The sequence below is a fragment of the Salvelinus namaycush genome, chromosome 10 (assembly GCF_016432855.1).
Source record: "Salvelinus namaycush isolate Seneca chromosome 10, SaNama_1.0, whole genome shotgun sequence".
In the NCBI taxonomy this organism is placed as follows: domain Eukaryota; kingdom Metazoa; phylum Chordata; class Actinopteri; order Salmoniformes; family Salmonidae; genus Salvelinus; species Salvelinus namaycush.
In genome coordinates, this window is record NC_052316.1 from 15,579,839 (window position 1) to 15,589,876 (window position 10,038).

The following is a 10,038-nucleotide window of genomic DNA, read 5'->3' on the forward strand; positions in this document are numbered from 1 at the left end:
AGACGACCGTTTCTACGCATGAGCTTTGCTCGCCAACGTCGACTACAATTGCAATCGGGGATTTCTATTGGAGAATCAGTTTTAGCCGATCATACTGTACTGTCTTTGATATAAGCGCCATGGATGATGAGATATAAAAAAAGAAAGGAACACGATTGCCATCTAGTGGAGAACGGGTTAATCGTGTTGAAGTCCTTTGCCAGTACCGTCGTACATAGAAGAGCTTAATCTCTATTACAATACGGCAATTTGCCCTCAGTTGTGAGATCAGACATGGCGTCCTCATTGATTTGCAGTGAAACACAGAGCAGGTAAGAAAACGTGTTAGTTTGGCATTTTAACACACTGTGTACGAGTAAGATATCTAACGTTATACCTTTAAATGTGTCGCCACATTCGATTAACAGTGGGAAATAAACGTGTTTGTGTTAGCCCCCCAAATAAGCCTCTGCCATTATGCTGAACTCAATTCTCGTATATCGAGGCGAATTGTGTTTTGATAACAGGTCGCGAGATTAGCTACAACGTTGTCCCCATCAGACTATTCTTGTAAAAAGGTCCTGTACAACTGCGGTCCTTCCGCTGAGTGCTCAAATTCATACTTAATACGTTACTTTTATCGAAGCCAACCTCCGACCTTTTCCTAATTTGTGGCGCTCAACTCGGTGCGAATGTGCATGGGCAAATGTAATCTGTTTATATAGTACGAACAACAAGAGGAAAAAGTCATACTTTTAATAAAAACGTCCAAATTAACCCCGCGGGGGGACCGCAGTTGTACAGATAAGTGTTCTCAGAATCTACTGATCCAATGTTGTTGCCTGCTTCTCAGTCACATTACATAGTCATTCGATGAAGGCTTCTTCTGTATGGGGGAGTTTTGTTAAGAGCTCTGACGCTTGGTGGGACCCTCTGCTAACTGCGTCTCCTAACACCCGTGTCGGAAGACAGACGCCTCAAAGGCGTTGTAACTGAGAAATAGTGTGAAGCATCCGCTTGGCGTTTCCACTCACTACCAAATATGGTAGTAAGAGGAAGCCCACTGGCGGGCAGTGGGAGAAGATGGTATCTGCAGATTTTGTCATTGAAACATTTGATCTCAATAGAGTTTGATGTTCACAAAACTGGAATCTATCATGAACAGAGTGGACTATGGTTTGTAGACTTTACCCTTTGCAAAAGTGTTAAAAAATCGCGTTGTTTAGAAAGAGTGCAAAGGTTAATTGAGTTATTGCACATGCGCACTGCAAAGTAGGCGTTCCCTAATGGATATATGCAGATGACGCTAGAACGCGCCAATAAGATCTCGCTAGCTCTTGCCTAGCACTGCCCCCACCTTGCTTGTTTTACCCACTGGGAACTACAGGCTGTGGTCTATCTTGGTTTAGTTATATAAATCTTTGGAAATACTGTCAGCTGCAACTGTGTTAAATAATCATTATTTTGATGTGATTTGAATGTAGAGGGATTTATGTTTTTAGAACCATACCGCAATTGAGAATGGATTCAAGTTTAGATTGAGTATGTGGCTGTTTTGACTTCTAGAGCCAAATTGCCTTTAAACAGAACATGTAAGGTCCTCGGACCAACTACGCCCCGATAGAAGAGAATGGAATTGAGGCTTCCTCAGCTAAGCTCAATGCTGAAATCTCTCTTTAACATCCCAGAAGGAACATGGAGCAGTCCTGCTGCAGCATGATGATGTCATGACTGTAAAATTGCTGTGTCTTTTTGTTTTTTTTTACAGAGTAAGCTCGGTTTTAAACAGAGATGTCAAGCAATTTGGGAAGAAGTACATGTTTGACTCAAATGAAGAAACTTGCTGGAACTCTGACCAGGTAACTACAATCACAATATAGCCACGCATACCTCAAAAGGGCCAGCATCGGCACATTCTTGTGTGTCTCTATTGCCTCTCCTTCCCCACGAAGTGTGCACTTGTTCACTTCCCTTCAGGAATTTGAAAGTAGATGGAAGTAGATGACTGGTATATGGATCTATCTCAGGCCAAGATTAATCTAATTCAATTGATGGGGAGTAGTGACTGAGTGCACACCTGGAGGAGAGATCATTAGGATGCACTATGTGGTTATGATATTAATACTAGTATTATTATTAGGCTACCGTTAGCCTCTGCTCACAAAGGTGAGGTGAAAGCCTGTTGCCAGAGGCTAGCTAGTAGCTACCCCATGACATAGGATAGCCAGAATTGTTTTGACCTAAGCTCAACAATGTACATCTTTCCCTACAGGTCAAAACGCTCTGCTGCCATAATATAGGCACAGTTGAGCCGGTGTGGGATATGGTTAAAAAAAAAACATACCTCAATCCAGGGATGGAAGATATCGCTGTACTCCTAATTATCCCAACTGACAAATCGAGAAAATTGAAGTACTGCTGGTTTTGAATGAAACTGCCATTTTCATCCTCATGCTAGGCTAGCTAGGCTAAAGCAGCCCATTGGATTCCATGAAAATGCGACGTGTAGTGTTGGGTTGAGTAGCTATGGAATCCAATGGGTTGCTTTAGCCTAGCTAGCCTAGCATGAGGACGAAAAAGGCAGTTTAATTCAAAACTAGCAGTATTTCATTATTCTCGATTTGTCAGTTGGGATAAATGAATAATTAGGAGTACAGCAACATCTTCAGCGGTCTAAGGTACTGCATCTCAATGGTAGAGGCGTCACTACAGACCCTGGTTCGATACCAGGCTGTATCACAACCGGCCGTGATTGGGAGTCCCATAGGGCGGCACACAATTGGCCCAGCGTTAAGGTTTGGCCGGGGTAGGCCGTGATTGTAAATAAGAATTACTTCTTAACTGACTTGCCTAGATACATTTTTTAAAAACCCTGTATTGAGGTGTATTTTTTTTTATTGCCGTGCCGGCTATGCAGTGCCCACATTATGGCCTTTTGAGTTTTAGGGAAAGATGTACTTATTGCTGAGCTCAGGTTGAAACAATTAATATCATCATAATAATAATATGTGACATACAGTCAGTCATGCTCTACCAATTGAGCTACAGAGGACCATATTCTGGCTACCCCATAACACGGTCACTACTTTCCCTTTTTACAGGGTGATTCTCAGTGGGTTACTCTTGAATTCCCACAGCCCGTCAGAGTGTCAGAATTAAAGGTGCAGTTCCAAGGAGGCTTTTCAGGAAAAACATGCAGATTGGAAGGTAATACACAAACACACACACTCTTTTAGTCAGTGTATCACAATGAAGTTGTGATTTGAAATGATTTATATTATAACATTGTCATAATATGCTTTAATAACATATGTTTTTAAAAAGAGACAGACTCTGTCCATGTCAGCAATCCTGAAAATGTTTCTACTTGTTTTCCCCTCAGGAAGCCCAAAAGCTGGAGAACTGGCAAACACCACACATTTTTACCCCGAAGACAACAGCTCACTACAAATATCCTTCAATGTATTATTAAATGTCTCTAAAAATCATACCAGTTAAAATGAGTTGGTAAGTAAGCCTTGTCCGAGCCGGAAAGGCTCCTGCCCTACGGGCCAATCTCCTGTTTCTGTAGCGTGAATAGGGTGACCACATGTCCCGGATTGTGCTGGACAGTCCCGCATTTTGGCCATTTGCCCCGCAACCAAACAATCATGTCCTCCATTTTATCAATAAATTCAAACCAAAATCATTTACGAAAAAGGTTGATTTGTCCAGTATTTCAGTCAGACATTCCAACCTATCTTTTGCAGTCACGTTGTACTTTTGATAAGATAGTGTCTTGCAAAAGTATTCAGACCTCTTTTTATTTGTTCCCATTTTATTGGTACAAAGTGGAATTACAATTGATTTAGTTGTCATTTTTTTGTCAACAATCTACACAAAATACTGTCAGTGAAATTGTCAGTGAAATTGAAGTACTCAGTGAAATACTGTCAGTGAAATTATCATACACATGACTATATCTCCAATATAGCCATTGCATCAGTATTCAGCCCCTTTGTTTAGTCAAGCCTAAATTAGTTCAGGAGTAACATTTGTCTTAACAAATCACATAAGAAATTACATGGAATCTGTGAAATAATAGGGGTTGACATGATTTTTGAATGACTAACCCTTCCTCTGTCCCCCATACAAAAACATCTGTAAGGTCCCTCAGTCAAATATTGAATTTCAAGCAAAGATTTAACTATAAAGACCAAGGAGCTTTTTGAAAGCCTCATAAAGAAGGCAGTGATTGGTAAATGGGTAAAGATAACCAATCAGAGATTGAATATCTCTTTAAGCATGGTCAAGTTAATAATTATAATGTGGATTATTTATTAAACTACCATTACAGATAGTCATTCTTCTGAACTGCAGGACAGGAATAAAACTGCTCAGGGATGTTACTGAGGCCATTGGTGATTTTAAAACCGTTACAGAGTTCAATGGCTGTGATGGGAGAACTGAGGATGGATCAACAACATTGTAGTGACTAAATGACCGAGTGAGAAGAAGAGTACAAATATACAGAATAAAAAATATTACAAAACATGAACCTTGTATGCAACTATGCACTAAAGTAATACTACAACAAAACATGGCAAAGGAATAAATGTTTTCGCCTAAACGCTAAGCCTTATGTTTGGAACAAATCCAACACAACAGATCAGCTTCTTAGTTTCAAGCATGGTGGTGGCTGCATCATGGTATGGGTATGCTTGACATCTGCAAATACTGGGGAGTTTTTCCAGGTAAAAAGAAATGGGATGGAGCTAGGCACAGGCAAAATCCTAGAGGAAAACCTGCTTCAGTCTGCTTTACACCAGACACTAGGAGAGGAATTCACCTTTCAGTAGGAGAATAACCTACAACACAAGGCCAAATCTACAGTGGAGTTGCTTATCAACAAGACAGTGAATGTTCCTGAGTGGCCAAGTTACAATTTTGACTTAAATCTGCATGACATTTATGGCAAGACTTGAAAATAGCTGTCTAGCCATGATGCCCAACATCCTGACAGAGCTTGAAAATTAAAAATATATATAATAATAGGGCAAATATTGCACAATCCAGGTGTACAAACAGCTTTTAGAGACTTACTCAAGAAGACTCACAGCTGTAATCACTGCCAAATGTGTTTCTAACATGTATTGACTACGGGAGCAGAATACTTATGCTACGACTGTATTTTAGTTGATTTTTTACGATGAATTTTTACAAATCTTCCACTTTGACAGTATTTTGTGTAGATTGGTGACAAAAAAATGACTTATCACTTTAATCCCACTTTGTAACACGAAATGTTAAGCGATCCAAGGGGTCTGAATTCTCCAATTGTTGTTGAGTTCTGATATTATGCGCACCGTGAGACGTATGCCAGTGTCATATCATTTCGGTCTAAACTCCAGCTAAACTGAGAAGAAGGTAGCTGCATCCCAATATGACACTGGAGAATGGGCGAGTGGGTGTGTCAAAGGGAAAGTAGTGGGCGTGTCAAGCAGGCTGCTTTGGTTAGGCAGTTATGATGTAGCCTTTTTTTCTCTCTCTCTTACCACGCAACTACCGTACATTGAGCTACCATACCGCGAGAGTTTGGTTTTCTGTTTTTAAGCCAGAGGATGAGTCGTATTTCACTGTTAGTTTTGCACAAACATTTTTACATTTTCAGTTATAAAACTGACAATTGTTTATTTCTTTATTAAAAGTATTGATGATGGGTGTACTGTTGCTTCATGTGTTGTATGCGTGTGTGCTTACTGTGACTGTCACCCTCATATTTGGCTACAAATAGGTAGTAGGTAGTTCCCACGCCATTGCCGCACAGCAGCGCTTGTCAAGCGGGTTACCGCCGCGACATGACCGTGATACCCAGTAGGAAGCAATTCAAGTTGGCAGGCACGTCGATACAACACCAGTGCACTGGTCGCTGGCTTATCGACTCGTCGTGCAGCCCAATCAGCCACGCAAAACGGTCTTGAGTGGCAACAAATCTGCCCAATTAGTTGATTCACTTTCCATACACCCACTCCTTTTGACACACCCACTCAATCTATTCATTTAGGCTACACTGCCGCGAATGTCCTGCAAAATCATCCCTTTGTCCCACATTTGGTATTTTTAAATGTGGCCATACTAAGCGTGAGGTAGCCTGATGTACAAGCTACCTCAACTATTACAACTAGTCTTGTAATATTTGCAGAAATGTAAGTTGTAATAGAAAAGTTATGCCTGGCACTGGATATTGTAATACAGAAATGTTGATTTTAATGCTACATAGAGTACACAAAGCAGCTTTCAAACAATATTGTCCACTGCAGTTCTCCTACTTATCTGGTTCTTAACTCCACACCCACAGCTTTCCCATTCAGGAGGCCCACATGGTGCACAGGCTAAAAATAGTGTTTGAGAACAGTGCTGACTTTTTTGGGCGAATAATTGTTTACTCCTTGGATGTCCTGGGGGAAAGAGCTTTGTGACGTTTTTGTTTCTGCATGAGAGAGAGCAAGACCTACAGGGAAAGAGGGTGTAGTACCATTGAATAACATGACTGCTGGAAGACTGTACCACCCACATGAACTTTGGAATGGGAACCATATCTGACTATTTTTGGTGAGGACATTTTTAGTTGGTCACCTGCTTGCATCACAGAAACAACAAGGGGATAAAGGAGGACTCTGGATCTGGATTTTTATTGCAGCTTTACAGGCTTTAAGGTCACGTAACCACATGCCTATTGAAATGTTCTTGTGCCTTATTTGATTTGCCATTCCAAATGAACATTGTAAAATTCTTAAGCAATTTGTTTTTATTTGTTTACAATCACTTAATTTTTTTAAATAGATATTTAAACTTAGTATGATTGTCGTAAAAAAAAAATACATATAAACGTCCTTAATATACAAAACATTTGAGAGGGTGCTTACCTTTTTGTGTCTGATGGTGACAGCTAGGGCAATTGGACTATACCCAGAATCTGCCTCAATGTTCATGTCTGCCCCTTCTATCTGAATTAAAATCACATTACCATATTTATTTGTGCCACTGAGATGACTACGGTACTTTGGTTTTGGAAATGACCTTCATTTTAATTAATTCAGCGTGTGCAGGGGTATGAAGCATCGTACCTAAGAGGGCCTTGGCATAGCTTATGTGGTTCCCGCAAACAGCGTAGAGGAGAGGGGTACCAGCATTCTTAAACACGACAGACATCCAATTAATAAAATGTGTGTTATTTCTGAAGGAATCAAGAGTCCTGGGGCAGTTATTTACACCATTTAATTATATAATTTACAACCTTACACAGTCATAAGCATTAATATCTATTGCATGTTGGAGAAGATATTTCACTATGACTGCATAGCCTCCAGAGCTGGCCAGGGTCAAGGCACTCTCCTGCTCCCATGCTATAGCACTAGGATCTGCCTCCCAAGACACACTACACAAGGACATAAAAGACAGGTTACAATCAACCACCACCCAGTATATGACTAACCATTGAATTCAATGAACGTGTCTAGAAATGTCCCTGATGTTTTCCAGGAGGCAATCCACCATGGCTTTCTCTCCAAATGCTGCTGACAAGATCCTGAGGTCCAATGTCGTGCCATTCATCCGCCGCCTGCACCTCATGTTTCAGCATGATAATGCACAGCCCCATTTTGCAAGGATCTGTATACAATTTCTGGAAGCTGAAGATGTCCCAGTTCTTCCATGGCCTGCATACTAACTAGACATGTCACCCATTGAGCATGTTTGCGATGCTCTGGATCAACGGTATGACAGCATGTTTCAGTTCCTGCCAATATCCAGCAACTTCGCACAGCCATTGAAGAGGACTAGGACAACATTACACAGGCTACAATCATCAGCCTGATCAACTCTATGCGAAGGAGACGTGTCGCGCCGGATGAGGCAAATGGTGGTCACACCAGATACTGACTGGTTTTCTGATCCACGACCCTACCTTTTTTTTTAAGGTATCTGTGACCAACAGATGCATATCTGTATTCCCAGTCATGTGAAATCCATAGATTAGGGCCTAATTAACTTATTTAAATTGACTGATTTCACTATATGAACTGTAACTCAGTAAAATCTTTGCAATTGTTGCATGTTCTGTTTATATTTTTCTTCAGTATATTATTACACAGACACAGCACACAAGTCATAGCGATCATGCTGGTTGTACCAGGCTACACAAGTCGGGCAAATTGTAGTCTTTGCACCATTGGTCAGTGGACATTTCTCACCTTTGCTCAGGTTTGTAGCCACCTGAGACTTCCCCCTGAGCAGCTAGCTGATGGATGGACAAAACAGATGAGACATCAGTATAAAGGGTCAGTGTTATGTACATTTAGTTGTCCATATATTATACCAAGTAATATGCATAATATTTCAATCTCCCTCAGTTATATACTAATATAGTAAGCCTACAGTACAGACATAAAACTACAGAGGGGTCATTTTGGGCCATTCCTGTAACAGTGCATTACCTAATGGATTATGAATGAGTGTGTATACACAGCAGTGTTTTAAGGTATTTTGCTTGTTTCAGACAGCCATTCTTACCATCTCAAGTCGAATTGTTAGATACTACTGCACTGTTGGAGCTAGGAACACAAGCATTTCGCAACACCCTCAATAACACCTGCTAAAAATGTGTATGTGACCAATAAAATTTGATTTTATTTCATTTGAAGTAGCTGGTCGGACTGTGACCTCGTTCCCACGCTGCCTATTAATGGGGGAGTTGGAGTATTAACAAACTCGCATCCAAATCCAAGGAGCAATACAGAGATATCATGATGCCTATAATCATTTGACAATTTATGCAAACTGAAAATGGTGCAGCCCTTTATTGTAGACAAATTGACAAGTGTGATTAATGTATAGGAAATCCTATAGAGCGTTTAAAACCAACATATGTTGTTGTTGTAGGACTGACAGCCATACCATTTAACCCGTACTCTGGACTCCCCTGGTAGACATGTAAGGTAGTGGATTCCACTGCTAGACCATCATCTGAGATCATGTGTATACTGGCTGCAGGATCTGGTATCTCATCACCACCTGTACCATCCATGGTCACTTGAATCAACATCAAAATATATATGACCATATAGAGTAAGCTCTGGCCAGCAGAAGAACAAATATGGAACAAATGCTCTATATTCTGATTATCTCACTGTTTGGCTTACTTTTCAAAACTGAAATGATGGAAAACCATTCCCCATCAGCTCATGCAAAATAGGAAAGTCTCAATGGCACAGTATACAAATATTCATTGATACCTGTTCACCCTATGTATCGGATTAAATAGCAACATCAACGTTGCATGCTTCCCTCCAACTTCCTAATGGATTATGTTTGACTGATCTACGATATTGTCTCAGTCCGCCACATAACGCGGGTTACGTCGAGAGAGGAAATATCTAAGAAAAAATGTTCGGCTCGTGTTGCAACCCGAACATGATTTGTGGTGCGCATGACAATAACACGGAAGTCCCTCTGACTATTTCTGCTAACGTTTTTACATTAATTAAACCATTGTAACTATGTAATTATACAGCACCGGTCAAAAGTTTGGACACACCTACTCATTCAAGGGGTTTTCTTTATTTTTTTACTATTTTCTACATTATAGAATAATAGTGAAGACATCAAAACTATGAAATAACACATATTGAATCATGTAGTAGCCAAAAAAGTGTTAAACAAATCAAAATATATTTTAGATTCTTCAAAGTAGCCAAACTTTGCCTTGATGACAGCTTTGCACACTCTTGGCATTCTCTCAACCAGCTTCACCTGGAATACTTTTCCAACAGTCTTGAAGGAGTTCCCACATGTTGAGCACTTGCTGGCTGCTTTTCCTTCACTCTGCGGTCCAACTCATCCCAAACCATCTCAATTGGGTTGAGGTCAGGTGATTGTGGAGGCCAGGTTATCTGATGCAGCACTCCATCACTCTCCTTCTTGGTAAAATAGCCCTTACACAGCCTGGAGATGTGTTGGGTCATTGTCCTGTTGAAAAACAAATGATAGTCCCACTAAGCGCAAACCAGATGGGATGGCGTA

General features: G+C 40.6%; 1 protein-coding gene across 1 annotated transcript; it reads left to right on the top strand.

The window, feature by feature from the left end:
- The first annotated feature begins 208 nt into the window (after positions 1–208).
- Positions 209–6,774, top strand: LOC120054449 (nuclear receptor 2C2-associated protein). Its single transcript, XM_039001864.1, has 5 exons — positions 209–311; positions 1,748–1,838; positions 3,081–3,186; positions 3,362–3,429; positions 6,315–6,774. The coding sequence occupies exons 1-5, from the start codon at positions 274–276 to the stop codon at positions 6,435–6,437; spliced, it is 426 nt and encodes a 141-aa protein (XP_038857792.1). The 5' UTR covers positions 209–273; the 3' UTR covers positions 6,438–6,774.
- The last annotated feature ends 3,264 nt before the right edge of the window (positions 6,775–10,038 follow it).

Coding starts and splice junctions, on each gene's coding strand:
- LOC120054449 (XM_039001864.1), top strand. CDS start 274: ATGGCGTCCTCATTGATTTGCAGTGAAACACAGAGCAG. Junction 1,839..3,080: donor CTTGCTGGAACTCTGACCAG/GTAACTACAATC, acceptor CCCTTTTTACAG/GGTGATTCTCAGTGGGTTAC. Junction 3,430..6,314: donor AAGACAACAGCTCACTACAA/ATATCCTTCAAT, acceptor CTCCACACCCAC/AGCTTTCCCATTCAGGAGGC.